The 18,374-nt window shown below is 44.6% G+C and overlaps 2 protein-coding genes and 1 pseudogene across 5 annotated transcripts in view; 2 read left to right on the top strand and 1 right to left on the bottom strand.

Annotated features, from left to right (window-relative positions):
- Positions 1-9: 9 nt before the first annotated feature.
- On the top strand, positions 10-6,444 carry GEMIN6 (gem nuclear organelle associated protein 6). The gene is given in 5 exon segments (XM_054062134.1): positions 10-392; positions 2,911-3,056; positions 4,623-4,663; positions 4,666-4,859; positions 4,861-6,444. Coding segments are annotated over 5 exon segments (612 nt in total). The 5' UTR covers positions 10-356; the 3' UTR covers positions 5,056-6,444.
- A 1,149-nt stretch (positions 6,445-7,593) lies between these two features.
- LOC104055418 (serine/arginine-rich splicing factor 7-like) lies at positions 7,594-16,942 on the top strand (annotated as a pseudogene).
- DHX57 (DExH-box helicase 57) overlaps positions 16,943-18,374 on the bottom strand; it is a 20,033-nt gene continuing 18,601 nt past the window's right edge. For 3 of the 4 annotated variants that reach the window (XM_054061935.1, XM_054061932.1, XM_054061933.1), the window contains 2 exons: positions 17,815-18,015; positions 16,943-17,693 (listed from right to left, as the gene is read on the bottom strand). In XM_054061935.1, the coding sequence (XP_053917910.1) occupies positions 17,550-17,693; positions 17,815-18,015 (345 nt within the window). In that variant the 3' untranslated portion in view covers positions 16,943-17,549. The remainder of the gene's footprint in view (positions 17,694-17,814; positions 18,016-18,374) is intronic. The other variant, XM_054061934.1, reaches the window with a different exon arrangement.

Here is an 18,374-nt window from a genome sequence, read left to right as displayed (position 1 = left end):
GGAAGGGCGGGGCTGAGCGCGGTCGCCTGGGGCGCGCAAGGGCCGCGTGCTCCGCGCCGGCGGCTCCAGGGATTCCGGGGCGGCCGGGCGGCCGGGCGGCCGGCAGTGTCTGCAGGGGCGTCCTCCGTCGTGGTCGCCGCTAGGCTTCGCCTCTCCACAGTGCCGCCGAGCTGACCTGTGCCTGTCGGGGCCCCTCGAACGGGCTCCTTGAGCCGAGTTCCTGGTGGAATGCCGCGCCAACGGGAATACGAGCCTGACACCCCGCGGGTTAGCCCTGAGCCATGAAAAGCCGAATTCCACCATCGATCCCAGTTTGGATATTAAGCAGGTGTTCCTTTATCGTGTAGCACCGGGAGATGATTTCACCTAATGTGTGTAACTACAGGGGCTGGGTATGTGACTTTTGTGCTGGTTAAACATACCAATTCATATAGATTCCGGGAAACACATTACATATTAATCTCTCCGAGCACTCATAGTTTATCACCCACTCTTGTATGTGCATCACAGTTTTGCTTCATCTCATCTCCTCCATCACCACCTCCTCTCGGTTAATTCAGGTCTGTTCTGTGTTTCTGCTGCAGAACTGTCCTTTTTTACTTTCTTTTAGCCAGCACTGCTTCAGTGGTCTTGCAGTACCAGTCACAAATGGATTTCTTTAAGATACACGATACTTGATTTGTTGCTTGTTTCAACTAGTGAGTTTTCAACAAGCTAAACTGTTACGATCATATTCTTTCTAAAGGCAAGCTGGCCAAGATCTATCGCTTAAGCTAATCAATACCCTTAATATAATGACTTATTCCTCCAATCAGCTCTTTGCAGGATTCTTTCCCCCGCTTCAGCTTGACTATGTACCATCCCGTCACTGTGTACCAACCACATCCTATTTTGACCATGAGACTAATTGCAATTACCATCTCTGCTGAATGCCTCGCCCACAGGCTACAATGGGCAAGCCCAGTAGTCTCAGAGGAATAGGTTGCTGGGGTTTCAATTATCGTCCTCAGTGTGGAATTCTTGTGATGACTATGACTATCGTGACATTGTCACGGAAGCATGACATCTGGCTGGCTGTGACTGGTGGATGGGCCACCATTGCTTAACCTGTAACGGGTGCAGACTTTGGAATGCCTGCTCAAGAAATGTGGCTGAGGTAAAAAGATGGAAACAAATACCTCTGGGCTGCACTGGCAACTATTGGGGGGAATTGGTAGGAACTGAGACCAGTGAGAATTAAAAACAAAGGTGTTTGGAGTATTTTGCTCAGAAGAAACCACCCTCCAGTCTGATTCAGAGGGGGAACCTTTAGGAAGCTTTTCAGATTGTAAACGACTAAAACATTTTACACATCTAAATATATAAAACCAAACTGCATTCATTCCTTCTACCACCTTTATTTCAAACAGAACGAGTTCACATTGTGTTGCTTGCTCTTAGAGTGGAAAAAAAAATAGATTTTGTAATCCCTGCTTTCCAATAAACAAACTAAAACTCTGAAAGAAAATAGTAACTGAATACAGTGGCATATGCTGTTCGTAAATAACCAGCACAGCACTGTGGAAGCTGAAACATCATTGATAACAGGAAATGGCCTCCTCACACTTGCAAAATCACTCATTTCGTAGGTTGATATTTTTTCTGTTACTCTCACAAAGCCATCGCATGCTTGCTTTCATTCGTATGGCAGAAATGATGTCAGCTTGATTGCTTCCTCCATAGGAAGCTTTTTATTAGAGTTCACATAGAGCAGCTTTCATAGGGGAATCGAAGTTTTCCCCCTTCATGTCTACACAGAAAATCTTGGAAAGACAACTCAGAGCCAGGGAGGAAAAAATGTTTTTCTGAGAAACACTTATTCACTGGTAAAATATTGAAAAGGACAAAGTCTTTGAAGCAAAGGCAATAATATTTTTATTTTACAATTCAGTGAATAGGATGCCCTTCTATAAAGGCATCCCATCTTACAAAAGCAGTGGGTATATATGCTGGTTTTAGACAAAGAACTGTGTAAGTCCCCAAAGATTGTGTATTTTTTTAGGTTCTCCAGCCGTGTCTGGAGACTCCCTTCGGGTTATCTCTTGACTCAAGACAACTACATCTTACAAGACAATTAAGCATATCAATAAATTCTGGCAAGAGAATGTTTATTCTTTCAGGTTATTCATCCATGTCTGAAGATTGTCTGCATATTATCTCTTGATACAAGATAGATTTATATGACAAGATAATTAACCATACAAACCCGGTGCAGCAGAACTTATCAATGACTTCTCACCACATTTTTAAGGAGCAGATACACACAGCGTGTGTGCATCTGTACCTATTTGTGCCCACGGGAGAGGCTCTGGCTGTGATTACACGTGAGCAGGTTGGCTCAGCAGGGTCTGGGGCTGCCCTCCAAAAACGCGAGCCTGCCTATGGAACGAACGTATGCGCACGCCCATGCTTATGAAACCTTGATCTCCGAAGCGCACCCTGCCCAGGCAGCGGGAGCCCCGCGCTCGAAGCCGGGCGGGGGCGGGGGCGGGGGCGGGCGCTGGGCAGGAAGCGGCGGGGATTGGATCCCGGCTCGGTCTCGCCCTCAGCGAGAGGCAGAAAGCTCGTTCCTTTTGTCCTCGCTGCGCGGGACGGGGGGGTCCCGGGGCGTGCGATGCGACGGGGAGGCGTTCCTTTAGCAGAAGAGGGATTTTTGAGGCTTCGCTGTACCTTTAAAAGAGGTGAACGGGGTGAGAAGTGACAGAACTGCAGCTGTCTGCAAACCACTTGTGCCAGCGTTTGCTTTTAAAACAGAAAGCAAATCGTGCTGAGGAGGAATGGAAGACCTTTACCTGGAGGCAAACTCAGTCCTGATATTAAAGGCAAAGCAAGAGGATTCGTTGCTTCTGCTAATTGCTGTCTGTTTCCTAGGTTCTGCACGTAGGAAATATGAATGACTGGCAGAAGAAAAGCCCCCTAGACTGGGAAACCTATGTGAACAAAATGGTGAAAGTTGCTGCAATTGAGAAACACGAATATGAAGGATGGATCTTAACAGTTGATCCAGTTTCTGCGAGGTAAGTACCAAAGCTTTTGTTTCTGTAAAGCTGAGAGAAAACAAATTTTTCAGGACTAGAAAAGATAACAAGACTGAAGTGAATGTATTTGGAGCAAGTGGTGTGTGATGGGGCTGTGTCCCCTGTTTTTTTAACTGGCAAGGTCTAAGAGAAAGCAATATTGTAGTCGATGAGGCCAGTTCACCTAAATTCACCTGTCTCATTCAAAGGACCCATAAGTTTGGGCAGTGTATTCATGCTGACTTTATTGTGGACCTGAGGTTAGTACTTATCTGAAATGATATCCACATGTTGAGGACTGCTTTTAATAATATGCCAAGCCGTGCTCCACAAAGAACAGAAGTGTTTTTAATGCTGTAGGTGTTGAAATCCTTATTCTCTGTCCAGAGTTCTCACATCAATGTGGCTGCTTTGGAGGGGGAGCAGGGAAAATCAGCAAGGGCATTGGACAGAAAGTGGTATCACAGCTCTCTGGTATCTCAAGTGAGTAACTTGAAAACAAGGTTTGAAAGGTAGAAAGCATCAGAATAGGTAGAAATTTGGCTCCTTGCTGCTAGAGCTTTTTCATACCCTTTGTCTGTGAGCTTGTCCTACATGAGCACGAGATGGATCTAGAAACTAAAACACCCAACTTCTTATGTGTTTCAGAGTAATTGGTTGTTGCTTAAGTTCTGGAGTAGCTCCAATAATCTAATCTTCTCTTGGAGTTGCTTGTTATGTTGGTAGGAAAGATGTGTGCAGCTGTAAGTGATTGTGAGGATGGCCCAGGCTAAAATCAAGGCATATTTCATTGCACATTTCCCAAAATGTCATTACTTCCACTGGTGGTGGGAACAGTAGATGAGCAAAGTGCTGGCATCAAATTCTGGAATTTTTCTTTCCACAAGAGGAAGGAAATAGTTTCTGATCCTCTTCATTGATATTTGAGGGAGAGATCCTAGAAACATAACAAGCTGCCTTCCTAATTGTGTTTTATAACTTCTGGGTTGTGAGTGCCCTTGTGAAAAGACCAGGCTGCTACAACATGAGCCTGAACCTGCTGTGATGTGTTCCTATTGTAATACTCAAGCTTTAGTTTTCAGTTAAGAAACTAGAAACACTCAGAAAAGTGTATTCTTTTAGTAATTACCAATAATTAATAATTTGTTGTGAAAAGGTTCTGATGTTATTAACTGCTGGCATTGCCTTCAGCATTCAAAATGCTGAATGCATGAATGTATCATTGGTTTTTGAATGTTGGAGACTTAAGTTCTTAAGCATGGGTGGGAATGCTGCAACACATTTAATTCCCGGCCCTGATTTTAACATGCACTTTGCTTTTGAAAGTACGTTGTGCTTGATAGTATCTAGAGTAGTTTCAAATTCAAGCCAGAATTGCCCTCAAAGCCCTGTATTTCAGTATTTCAAGGGTACAACAGTATGCTTTTCAGAAGGAATGCTGGTTACTCAGTATTGTCTCAGTACCTGATTTCACTGATGCTAATGAACACTCATCTCCAAGAACGTTGGCCTGTATTTCTCAGTCTTCAGTTAGTACAGTGACTCTTCATCCTTCTTCATTGGCAGTGTTGTCCTTGCAAACATTCTTGGAGATGAAGAAGTTTCCATATCGTTGTCTTGGGCCATGCTGTCCAGGAGGTCAAAATACTGGAAAGAAGGGGACGATGAAATGAAAGCAACGGCTTTCTTGCATATTTGCACCTGAAAAGCAAAGCCTACAGCCCTGAGGAACTTGGAAAGAGAAAAAATGACTTGAAACTTGGCTAGAAACAAAACCACATCCCTGTAACGGAAGAAGGGGAAGTCTGGAAGAACACTATGCGTGGCGGGTGTATTAACTATTGACCCACCATATGCCCAGAACAGTGGCAGCAGCTCCAATGAGATTATTCTGTCTCGGGTTCAAGGCTTGATACATGGCTATCTTGAAAAAACAGCAGTGACGCCTGCTGTTCAAAGCAGTTTGTCTTTAGGAATGGGTCTACCTACCCTGTTTTAGGAACTGCCCTGAGTATCGATATTCACTCTTTGCAAAAGTGAGAGGTTTAGGTATTTTTGTCTGATTTTTGTATGTTAAAAAAGGGATAACACAAGCAGTATAAACTAAAAGCGTAAAGCATTTTCCAGGCACTATTTTTTTTATTAAAAGCAACCCATTGTGCAATGGTGATGTATTAAACAGATGTATTGGTTTACCATATCAGTATTAAGCCGATATATCCGTTTAATAAGTATTTTTTGTAACAGTGTTGTGAAAGACAATGTATAATAAAATCAAACTGTTTTACTCTGCCTGTACAATTGTGCCTAGTGGTGTAGGCATGTTTGTTTGAGATGCTTACCAAAATTTTTTTTTTTTCCCAGAAAGAGAATTGTGACCCTTGGACTTTCCAAACTAGATAAAAAAAATGGATCAGAAAGCTTTTTCGTTGGTGTTGGTTCTCCCTCCGAACTGTTCTCCTGGTTTTGAAACATGAATTATAATGAAGGTCCAAGTTTGTAAAACTACTGGGGGAATGTTAACAAGTTTTTAAAAACCATTTCCTATCTAGATACGTTATTTCAGAGCAGCAGCATTTCTTGCAGTTTAGGAATTTTGTGTTCTTAATGCTTTTGATACCAGAAATGCTGGAAAATCAAACTCTCTAAGACTTGTTCTGGAGTTTAGAAAGCAAGCACCCCTTATCAGGCCTGGGCAACATGAGAGCATGATCTCCATCACTCGTGTGCAGTGAGACAAGAGCTGGTTACAGAATATATTTCCCACCTATGTGCATATGGATAGATTTTCCCGGAAAATATGCATCTTATTTTACTTTCCAAGGATTAATTATAATGTTATTATGAACTTCACAACAGTCAGAACTCTTGCTCTTTCAGGCCAGCTCTACCTGACCTTGCCCTAGAGGTGGGGAAAGGGTCCAAACAGAGGTGATTACAGAAGAAGACACATCTGTTCAGCACAGATCACACTGCACACAAGGCGTTACTATCTCCAAAGGATGATCAGTGTCTGGAAAAACACCGTTTTAAAGAAAACATGCTATTGGAGGGGCATTCTGTCTGACTTTCAAAGAACACAATTACTTAGATGACTTAAGTCTACTTTTAAACCAATACTATTCCACTTTTTGTAATAGTAACTATTCTTGTATCACTTTGTTTCTGTCTTGTGTCAACAAGCAAGGCAAGAGCCATTTTTCATTTGTTCTTGAGGTTATTAATCCACTTAGGAGCATTCAGAACCCTCATTTCTCTCTTCGCGTTGCTGAAAAGCAAAACTCAATAATCAGTGTCAATTTGATTATTAAGCAGGTGTCCTTTATTATGCAATGCTGGGCACACGAGGGAATGATCCTCCTAGTGGGTGTGCAATTATGATTTTTACACTGGTTAAATATACGTATTCATACAGATTGTGGCAAACACATTACATATTTATTATTTTCCTAGAACAGGTATGTCCTATTATATCAGTTCCTGGAATTTATTTACATAATTTTCCTCCCTTGGCACATGCCTTCTCCCCGCTTCTTCAGGGTCTCTGGATGAAGGCTGTAGGTCTCCCTCACAGTTGAACTTTTCAACTCCCTTTCTTGTGCGTGCTCTTAGACTCATTGGGCTCCTCTTCAAGGTTGCATCTGGTCCTAGTCCCTGTTATCTGGCTTAATTAGATACAGTCACATTCTTTCTGACTGCAACCTTGCTAAAAGTTCTTACTTAAGCATTAAGTCCTTACTTGGCTGCATCAAAAGAAGTGTGACCAGCAGGTCAAGGGAGGGGATTCTGCCCCTCTATTCCTCTCTTGTGAGACCCCACTTGGAGTATTGCATCAAGGTTTGGAATCCTCAACATAAGGAGGATATGGAGCTGTTGGAAGAGGTCCAGAGGAGGGCTATAAGGATGATCAGAGGGCTGGAGCACCTCCCATACAAAGACAGGCTGAGAGAGCTGGGCTTGTTCATCCTGGAGAAGAGAAAGCTTGAGGGGACTTATATTGACCTTCTGGTACCTGAAGGGGCTACAAGAAAGCTGGGGAGTTTTTTTTTTTTTTACAGAGGCATGGAGTGTAGGGCAAGGGGAATGGCTACAAATTGGAGAGGGACAGATTCAGACTAGACATAAGGATGAATTTCTTCACCATGAGAGTGTTGAGGCACTGGTACAGGTCGCCCAGGGAAGTTATAGATGCCTCATCCCTGGAGGTGTTCAAGGCCAGGTTGAATGGGCCTTGGGCAGCCTGATCTAGTGGGACATGTCCCTTGTCAGGGCAGGGGGATTGGAAATGGATGATCTCTATGGCCCCTTCCAACTCTAACTGTTCTATAATTCCATGATTCTATGAGTATCCAGGCACAGGCTAGCTAAAAGTTATTATTGTGAGAATGAATTGTTAGGTTTTGCTGCAGCTGGTTTGTCTGCTTAATTATCTTGTCCTATCTTGTCTTGTATCGAGAGATAACACGCAGACAACCTCCAGACGTGGACTTGTAGCCTGACTTTCCCGCCCTTTCCGCGGCACGTGCGCCCCCGCCCCGCCCCCCCCACCGCCTCGCGCGCGCCGCCGATTCTCGCGAGGAGTTGGGGGAGTGGGGGTTGTGTTCCCGCAGTTGCGTCGGCAGCGCCTCCCGGCACGGAGTGAACCGCGCGCGGCTCGGGGCGGCGGGGACCATGTCGCGCTACGGGCGCTACGGTAAAGGGCGGCGGGGGCGCTGCGGTGTGAGGGGACCGGAGGGGAGGTGGCGGTGGTGGCCACGGCAGTGGAGGGCGGCGGGGTTGAAGGAGGGAAGCGGCCGGACGGCGGTCGCGCCTCGAAATGGAGGCGGTGGCGGCGGCCAAGATGGCGGCGGCGGGGGGATGGGTGGCGGCGCCCCGCGCTGAGATGGCATCCCCGTCCGCAGAGACCAAGGTGTACGTGGGGAACCTGGGCACGGGCGCCGGCAAGGGCGAGCTGGAAAGAGCCTTCAGCTACTATGGGCCTCTGAGGACCGTGTGGATCGCCAGGAACCCGCCGGGCTTCGCCTTCGTGGAGTTCGAAGACCCGAGGGACGCGGAGGATGCGGTGCTCGGCCTTGATGGGAAGTAAGTGTCTGCCCTGAGCTCCCTCGGGCGCTTTCGCTGCGGCTCGTGACCGCCTCGACTTGCGCCGGTCATCGATGTCCCTTCTGCGTGCAGCGAGCGTTGGGGAGAAAAGCATTGCTGTGGGTTAACACCGCGCCGTGTCTCGTAGGATAATCTGTGGCTCCAGGGTGAGAGTGGAAGTGTCGACGGGAATGCCCCGTCGCTCCCGCTACGACAGGCCTCCTGCGCGGCGCCCCTTCGACCCCAACGACAGGTGCTACGAGTGTGGTGAGAAGGGCCACTATGCTTACGATTGTCACCGCTACAGCCGCCGCAGGAGGAGCAGGTACGTGGGGGGCCGGAGTAGCTGCGTTGCTTCACCCGGTCTGCTTTTGTGTGGCTTTATTAGCAAAGAACAGAATGTTGTGCTGGTTTAACTCTTAATGTTGTAAGTCAACAGGGTGTATTGCACAAGTTTTTTTTTTTTGCTATTACATATCAAATGTTACTATCTTAAGTAATCAACCTGGTCAAAACCTTTCAGGTTTCCTTCGTTTGAGTCAGTTCATGCCTTAGGATTCAGAATGTCACGAGCCTTAAGAGTTTCATGCTGAGGCGCTTGCGAAATACGACACTTACCGGTGAAGGATATCCTCCTAGACGCTTGAGAGTTGATCAGCATAAGATGCCAGGATCTCCCTTCGAGCCACTACTGTCACGTAGCATCACCTTATTCCTTTAAGGGCAAGAAATTCGAGGACGGTGAATCGCCGTAACAGTAAATTCGGCTTTCAATTGGGGGCCCCCTCCGGTTTAGAATAGTGAGAGGAACACGAGATTGACCCACATTCCCACCTAGAAAAATCTTCTGGCGTCAATCAAGCCTCACCCTGGCTCATTGTGGGCTGTCAGTTTTGATCGTCGTTAGATTGAAGAGAACACCTAGATGCAGCGATCGACTATAGATACTTCTAGATCGTCTAGATCTGCTAGACCTTGGGCCAAGAGGGTCGACCTGCAAACTTGCAAGGTTTATTTTAATATCGCATTACAGTGTTTTCTATTCTAATGTAATTCTGCAATGTAATTGAGCTTTTAAACGTTTTCCTAGGTAGTAAAATTGCTCAAAGAGCAAGTAGGGCCCAGAAATTTTTCCAACTGACAGAAGTGCTAGTGGGTGTGGTTTTTATTGTTTGGTTTGGTTTGTTGAGTTTTTTTTCTTTGCTGTGTTTTTTTTTTATTTATTTTTTGCTTTTTAGTTATCTGAAAATCAGTTTTGGCTTCAGCAGGGCCTCACATGCCACGATTGCTGTAGCTGTTTCCTGATACCTGTTTTCTCTAACCTAAAACAGTCCGGGTCTCTGATCCGTTCAAGGTCCCGAGGAAGAGAGGTATTCTCGGTCACGCAGTCGGAGTCGTGGGAGGAGGTAGGGTTCTGCTCTTGTTTTGTTTTTTTTTTTTCTTGACTACTCTCTCTGCTCTGCTTTTTCTGTAGTGCTTGTGAAAAGTACCTTGCAGTGATTTTTGTTATATTTTCTCTTTGTTTGTAGAATCAAGGTCAGCTTCCTATCGCAGGTCCAGGTCAATCTCTCCTCGTAGGTACAGATCATTTTCTCCTCGCAGATCTCGGTCTGGTTTCATTAAGGAAGATCAAGGTACGTGTTTTCTCTTAAACCCCACAATGTTGATAGTAACATGACTGTTGGAGTTACTATGAAAGTTGATATTTTTGCAGTCCAGGTGTTTTGCAGTGTTTATATATATCTTTGCAGTGTTACACTCCTGAGAGCTAATCTGAACACTTTTCTTTGAGATTAAAAACTTGTGCATATACTTTTGGAACTGGTTTTTTGGAGCGTTTTTATGCTGTACGAAAGTCACAGCCTTGATCCGTGGTTAAGGTTTCCTGCTTAAGCTTGAAGGATACAGGGAATATGCTCGGTCAGCTGGGGCAGTCGCATTTTTTGTGTGGATGTTAGTACTGGCTGAATGTATTTCAGTTTTCTAATACTGAAAGTTAAATCTCTAAAACCATTAGTTCCAACAAAGTTCTCTAAAGTCAGTATTGTAAAAGTCAAATAATTATATCTCATCTGTACGAATCCTGTAGCAGTAGTTGAGCTTTCACTGCTTTTTTTCTAGGTCTCGGTCTAGATCACGTTCGAGGTCCCGGTCTGTTGTATGGCCTCGAAGCAGGTAAGCTACTTGTTCTGTTTCAAACCAATAATAGGTTTGAGGGTGTTTTGGTGGTGTTTTTTATTTTCTTCCCCAGGGGAGTTTGGTGGTAAGGGGTTAGAAGTTTGTGCAGCATAGCAATATCCACACCTAATTTAATGACTAAAGCAGTGGCCAGTTTCTTGTAATAAACATGAGCATGTTTATTACAACAGATTAGGTCTGTTCCTGCTATAATGTAATCTGTGTTTGTGTAGGCATAGAAGAGTATATATGTGATTTAGGTGTGTAGAGAGCAGTTCTGAAAACTAGCTAATGGTTATGTAATGTAGAGAAATGGCTTGATAGTGAGTCCTGAAGGAAATGCTGCTGGAGGTATTCCAGCATGTGTTGTTTTTTTTCTAAAGCTCAAATGCTGGGGTTGGAAAAAATAGATGAGAAGGTTGCCACTGCTTACAGCTTTTCAGCTTTTGTCAAGTTTCCGGTTTCTAGAGTTAGATAACATTGTATGGCTGGAGTGCTAGGAACATTACGGGGAGTAGGGAATGCTTGACTTTAGGGGTGTGGATGAAACGGATCACAAGTCCTAATCCCACAGGTAATGTTTTGAAGGACTTTTGTGACACGTAGCTCTGCTTTTGTGGATCTGGTATTTTCCATGCTAAAGTGGAAGTTGAGGGAAAAATGGGGATAGAGTAAATGCTCCTGCATTTATTTTTCTCTGTCCAATTATGGTAAGTCTTAGTTGGGGGGTGAAAGGGTAGGTTAAAAATATGGACAATGAAAGCTGAGAAATTGGAAGAAGTTGTTGTTTTGTTTTGCATTAGAACAGGGGAAGAGAAATATGTTTTAGAGGTCTGCCTGCTACTTTAGGATTTGCACATGGAGCCTTTCAGGGAATGGTGATGATGATTACTAGAATGATTGTTATACCTTACGCAAGTCTATAATTCAAGAGATTACTAGCCAGCGCAAGGCTCAAACGTCATGCTGCTGGTGTGGAAGAGTCAGGGATACTGCTGAATGTTGCCTGGGGTGTCTTCTAGTTCTGGGATGGTCATGTTCCTACATGGAAGACTTGATATTCTTGAAAATTTCTGAGAAATGCTGACTTTCGCCAATGTTCGCAGTTGCAATGGTGAGACATGGTAGCTCAGACTGGAGTTATGGAAACTTTGTGGTAATTCCTTTCTGTTAGTCAGTTATTCCGTCTGTGAAATACAGAGCAAAACACTAGTATTAACTGGGGCTGCTTCCAGAGCTTTCCAGTCCTGCAGTCCCTGCTTGTTTGTGGTGCCCTCCTTGGGAAGGAAGTTTTTTAGTAAGATGGGAATGCTCCTTGTGTAAATGCCTTAGTGTACGTCTGCCAAAAGAAGTCATACTCATGCAAGACAATACAAGTTCTTGTGTAGCTGTGAGCAACTCCATCCTGCGTAACTGTGATACGGTTACAAACTCCTGGTTAAGTCAGTTTTAGAAACTTGGCGGATGATGGCTCAGCGTACTACCAAGAAAGTATCAAAGCAGTGGCGCGTACATACAGCCACATAATGTTTCATGTAAGTTGATAGGCCAGGAAAGGTGAATCTTGATTACCCTTTAAATACGGTTCTGAGCTGAAATAAAGTTCTTACTTTTTTGGCCAAGTCTGTTAAACAACTGACTGTCTTGAACACTGGGCTTTCTCATGTTCAGTAATACCACATGTCTTGAGTTTGACACTCTCGGAGAGGACAAATATTTCTGAGTTAACAGCATATAATTTGAGTTGGTAAAGTACCATGATAAATACAGGAGGAAGGTGTTGCCGAGTAGATATTAATTCATAAAATGAACTAGGAGTAGTTTACACATCTGTAGCCAGACATCAGAGACACCTGAAATGCTGGTTCCATTGGGATAGCTGATAGAAAGCTGTATTGGAACAAGTGGCATTGGGAACTCGATCTGAAGAATCCATCAGCTCTTCAGCGCACTTGCTTACCTGTGGCTTGCTTCCAGGCTCACTGTGATGACACTTGAAACTATTTTTCTGTTGACAAAAGGGATTCTTGCAGGTGGAGGGGGAATCTGGGGAGCCTGGTGCCAGGTCTTCTGTTCCTTGATAGAGTGGTAGCTGAAGTTTGCTGGGGAGCTTCTTGTGCTTCTACTCTTTGTCTTCTGATACGTAGGGTCTCTGGAATAAAGGACTCTCCTGCGATGTTGGGAGAAAAGCCTTGCAGCACCAGAGACTCCCTCTCTGGTTTGTGATGCATTATGAATTTGCTGTTGCTGATGTAGCTCACTTTCGCTGTGTGGTGCATGCCACTGGCTGCTTTGCTGAGCTTTTTTTTTCTCCTGTTGTAGGTCTGGGTCCCATGGTAGATCTAAATCTGGCTTACCTGCTAAAAGGTGAGCGTGGAAATCAAGTAGCACTCAACTTGGGTTTTTTGTGTTTTCTTGTGGAGGGGGTTGTTACAACTCAAAATCTGCTTCACCAGTTGTATGTGGAAGAGGGGTTGTGGTTTTTTGCTGTATTTGGTGTTTTTTTCAGTAGCTGATTTTAAAATATTTTTCATAAATTGTTTTTATGTATTTTTTAATAGCTGATTTTTGTGGAATAGTAGGCAATTCTTCCAAAAGCATTGTGGATACAGGTTTTTGTTTACCTGTGATTGGTGACAAAATATTTTTGACAGGCTTGGGGTGTATCTTTCCCTGCCTTTGTTGTCATCTCTCTGTAATTCTCAGTCTTCCTCACTCTCCTCTACTTGATTCACTATTCCGGCTTTGCAGGATTACTGTGATAATTTTATAGAGGCTTCGAAGCTGTGTAGTGCTCTTTTCATGAGAGCTCTGGCTTTCTGCAGTTTTCCTTTTCAACTGCAACTTCTTGCTTAAAGTGATTTGGTATGCTTGCTATTAGCAGCATTAAGGGTGGTGTCTTTTAATGTATTTAACAACATCAAGCTGTTCTTACTGTCTCTAAATGTTCAGAAGTGGTTACTGAGTGTATACAAGTTTGTTTTTGTTTGGTTGTTTTTTTAACAGTCGCTCCAAGTCCAGATCACCATCTCCAAAGAGAAGGTAGGAATATCTCAAAACCAGGGTGCTATATAGCTGCATAGACCTTGCATCTGACGTGGTTGCTATGGAAGTTAACTTGCACAAAGATAAAAGCTTAAGTTGTTTTGCTTAGTTTGTGAACTGCAGAAAGAGAAATTGTTCCGGGGCAGTTCCCACTATGAAAGATGAAGCTTTATGAGCACTTCCTACTGCTGTTAGTCAGAATTTCATGATGGCAACTCTAAGGTAACCTACTTCAATGAGATTTTATGGAAGACAACAGAAAATGGGGGTAAACGCGAATCAACTATGCCAAATGATAATCTCAGAGATTTTTTCCAACCTGGTAATTCTATGAAAGATCCTGAGGAATTTATTCACTTCTTCCCCGGATTCTAATCTAAGGCATGGAGCAAACTAGGAGTGTGGGGTAGAATTAAACTCCTTCTGGTGGCTCCTCACAGCTGGCTGTCACTCAGGTGCATGGTTGCTAAGTTTTGCTCTGCACTGTGATGTAAAAAGCAAGTTTTCCTGTGTTACCAGAGAAGTATGTGCTGGGAGTGTATGCTCCCAAGGGAGAGCCTCATGACTAGCCCTGAACTGGAACCGTGTAGGTTACACCAGAGGAAGAATTTCTCTGCACAGCTGGAGTGCTGGCCCTGTGGTGCTTTCTGAGCAGGCTTGGTGTCTCACCTTGCTGTCACAGCTGATATCTTATATTTTGCCTGCTTAGAGCAGTTGTTACTTAAGGTAAAAAAGGTATAAAGTATAATACTTTTCTCATTATTCAAGAACTGTAAATGAGAACAACGTGTGGGGAGTTGACACTATGAGGTGGGAAAGGAGGCTCCAGAGCAGAGGAGACCATGAGGCAGCATGAATAGTTTCTGTTGGGTTTGCTATAGGAGCTGCTTTTAATCTTTCTCTTTCTCTTTCAGTCATTCACCATCAGGAAGCCTTGAGTGCAAGTCCTGAAAGAATGGATTTGAAGTAAAAAGTTTAAGAAGAAAATTTATTTTGTTTACATTATTATAAGGGATTTTGTGGTGTCTTTATATATGTAAGGGCTTAGTCCTAGAAGGCCGTTTCTATTGACTAACAATTGGCATGAATCTAGATCTTTTAAAAGTATTATTAGTAGACTAATGCAAAACTCTGCTGTTGTGTTAATGTTTGGTGATCTGGAAATATTGGGCTTTTTTTATTGGTGCATTGAAATAAACTGTGCATTTCTAACTAAGAAATATTTTGTGCTAACCCTGCTGTTTCTGTCGATATTTGGGTAGCTGAAGCAGGTTGAGTGTCGCTGTGGTGCGCAGCATGAGGCAGGCTGATAGAGGCACTTGGCACTGCGCAGAGGGCAGCAGCCAGCCAAGGGCATTTCTGCCCTGGGTGCCAGCTGCAGGACTTCATTCCCACAGAGTGTGGGTTAGTGATGAGTTACCAGTACCAGCTGTCACTCATACTGTTTGGTCTTGAGTGTTGTGGTAGTCTGTACCTCTTGGTTTTATTTGTACCTTCTCAAAGCTCAGCAAAGCTGAAGACCTGTCTGGAGGTGCTGGTATGCTCGATTTGACTTAGAAAAATGTCTACAAAGGGCATTGACAGGTGGAGAAAGCAAGGAATGCGTGAAGGCTGGTCTGTCTGGTTGGTTAAAGGACTAATGAAATTCTCACCTAAAGGGAGTGGGAATGCTTCTGGAATGTAAACTATTGAAGTAAATATTCTTTTTGTGTGTTCTGTTGTCCAAATTGTGCTACGTCTTTGTGATACTTAATTTCCTAATTGCCAATTTATCTTTAAGCTTGTCTTTCAGAACCTGCAGGTTATGTACATTTGGGGAATCAAGAGCTCATATGAAACTCAGTCACATCTCCTGTGTTAGTGAAGTGTAACCAAAGGCCTTAGTGCTGTCCTGATCAGTTGTTGGTTTGGGAAAGTGGACTGTAGCTGCCTCTATACAGGCGGTCCCTATCTCACCAGAGTGGTTACTGCAGGGATAAATAGATGTAAGATACACCAGGGCAAGATACTTGCCAGTTTGATGGTCTTTGCAGCTGATTGTGGCTGTTACGAGACTAGTAAGGAAATCAGCGTGCCAGATGACTTCTGAATTAAAAGTCTTCCTAGTATGTGCTGGCTAGTGCTGCTGTGTCTCATGGGCCAGGGAGGAACAGTTCTGGGGCTTTAACCTGTCAGCAGGGTGGGGGATGCTCGGCTGTTGGAGTGCAGCACTGCAGCTGTGTGGGCATGTGACCCCAGCTTCACAGATGAACTTGGGTGATGGCTGTTTTACAACATGCCCAGGTATTGAGAGAATGATAATACATGACTTCACAAGGCTCTTCCTGTGTACTACAGCATGTGTTTGTCTCGTCCCTTCTCCCTGTCCCATGTTTGTGTCTTTTGGTGCACTGGTGCTTAGTAAATAAGTGGCTTTCCTTGCTTATGGTACTGCAGTTAGTATTTTGTTGTGGACTCCAGTCCATCGTAAGCTGCAGAAGAGGGAGGTGGAAGTAACAGCATTAAACTTGAGGGACCCAAAAGTCATTGCTTAATCGCCACACATTGGGTTTCCTTCTCCCTCCCTGTTCAGTATCAGTGGTAAAATTACCCTGTGCAACAGTTATTTACCAAGGGGGTGGAGAGGGTAAGGTTTTTTTTATTTTTCCCCTCTGTACTGCTGAACCAAGCCGACTCCATAATAAACCTGTAGACTAAAACTCTTCCTAGTGCTACCTTTTTTTCCCGCAGCCTTTTGCTAGTTCATTGCAAGAGGGCTGGCCCACGTCCATGTCCTAGGGCAGAGGAAGGGAGGGGTTGCGGGGTCAGCAGCCTGGGGGAAGGCAGCTCCCAGCAGTTGGAGGAGGAACCGCACTCTGCTGGAGGGTGGTGGGGTGGCTCTTGTACCTCCCAGGGGGGAGGCCCGATGTCAATAGCACTGCTGCTGCCTGTGTTGCTTATCATCTGTGTAATGTGGATCCCATCCTCTTGTCAGAGGCTGCTGTCTCAGGCAGCTCTGGCTGCGCTCTGGAGGGCATGCAGCATGGTACTGGAGAGCGCTGCTGCTGCTCTTCGCCTGCAGGGCTGGACTGCCTTGGCTCCCAAGGGTAAATGGAGCTCTTGAATAGCCTGGCACTAGTTTCAGGGGCTGAACATCCCTGCTGAAGGAAGCAAAGCCATAAAACCACTGTGCCCAGCAAGTGGATATTGGCATTTGGCCTGTTTTGCACTAATATAAAAACCTGAAGTAACAGCTTGCACCGCAGCCCTGGCTGTGAGATGTGCTCACAGTTTGGTATCTGCTGTCATCTTTGGAGTGTAGCTATGGACTTGTACTTTGTTCCCTCCCTGGACTTGTCTATTCTGTGGCAAGGCCAGGCAACAAAGATGTTCACGGGTGCCCCCTCTGGCAGGGTGGGTGCTGCTACTTATCACCTGCTACTTCATGGGCTGCCCTTGCCCTCAAGTCTCACTTTAGGATCACACAGGTGGACAGGCTGGTGCTAGAGACAGTATTTACTCTGCTGACCTCTCTAACAGTAAAACCAAAGTGATTTCACTTGGAGCACTTGCTGCACTGATCCAACAAGTTATTTCCAACTCATCAGTACAGCTTGCTTACCCAAGGATGCTCGCTAAATTCAATTTCAGAAACCTCTAACATGAATCAAAAGGCATTCACTTTTTTTTTTTAGGGGCCTTGGGTTGAACTGTAAGCAAATTGATCCCTGGTCAGCTGAGATTCCCTCAGTACTATCTATCTTGGCCAAAATGCAGAAGTGAGTTTAAAACCAATTTGGATGCAGCTTGTAATGTCACGTACTTCCTCCAGCCATTAGTATTACAGAAGCAGCCAGGTAGCAGCTATTTTTGTGACCAGAAAAAAGTATCACCAGTGTACAGCCTCATGAAAAAACACTTTGCTTTCTTACTTGGAGGTTTCTGTTCCTCCTGGGAGAGCTGACATTTTCCCATTTCCCAGAGTGCACTGTAAATTACCTTACTTTCAAAAGTGGGCTCTGTGCAAACAAAGGGAAAACAAAACAAACCCAAGTCCCCAAACCTGTCAATAATACAGTCGCCCATGTGGTCTTCCAGAGATCAGTGCCATGTTTTGGGACAACAAATAATACATCAAGACAGCGATGTTACTTGGTCTGTTCGCAGGCATTAGCAAGGAATGAGTCTTTAGAGAAAGCTGTTCACGTGTTACTGTGTGGTCACAAGCTTTACAATCATACTGATGATCTGAGATCCACGGGGGCATACGCATAAATCCATGCCAGGATTCTTGATTTTATCCTGCAGCAGCTGGTCTAGTTCACAGCGCAGATTTTTCACCAGCTCAGCCACCTAACAAACACACACGGTAAAACACTGAGGCAAGTGTAAGGCTCCCAGAATGCATCCACTGCATTCTAAACAGAAGCACAGCTCTGCAAGCACTCTGAAGATTATCCTTCCTTTTCCTTACCTGGTGAGAGGCAGCCACAAACCGTATCCATCCATCATCAAGAGAAATTACAAATTCTCCCTTCTGCAGATGCATGTGAACCTGCCCGCCTCCAAGGAGGACCAGCGGGTACACTGACACCATACTGCAGTCCCGAATGAACACGCGGCTGGTCTTGATCTTCTCGTGATACACCAGGTAGGGGCTCTCAAAGTGCTTTGTCTGGAACATGTACACAACATCCTCATTCAAGTGCCACATCTCTTCCTACCTGCTCAGGCCTGCCTGCCTCTTCTACAGCTGCAAAGAACAGCAAATGTGCCTAAAATGCACCTGCATGATTAACACACTCTCTCTGACCCATAAGAGATGCCAGTAACTTTGCCAGTTATCCCTTGCTCCTTCTTGCTTTGCAGTGAGCATGTGAGAAATTCATCAATGTTGACTCAAGGCCCCAAGTTCTTTTCATGCTAAGGACATTTTCATGTGCACATTTGTTGTACTCTTTCGAAGCAAGAGCGATGAACGGTTCAAAGCCTTTATAACTGAAATACATGGTTAATGATTAAAAACCACTCCTT

This window comes from Cuculus canorus, chromosome 3, assembly GCF_017976375.1.
Source record: "Cuculus canorus isolate bCucCan1 chromosome 3, bCucCan1.pri, whole genome shotgun sequence".
In the NCBI taxonomy this organism is placed as follows: Eukaryota; Metazoa; Chordata; class Aves; order Cuculiformes; family Cuculidae; genus Cuculus; species Cuculus canorus.
The sequence above is the reverse complement of the archived record's forward strand: the minus strand, read 5'-3'. Positions and strand labels throughout refer to the sequence as shown.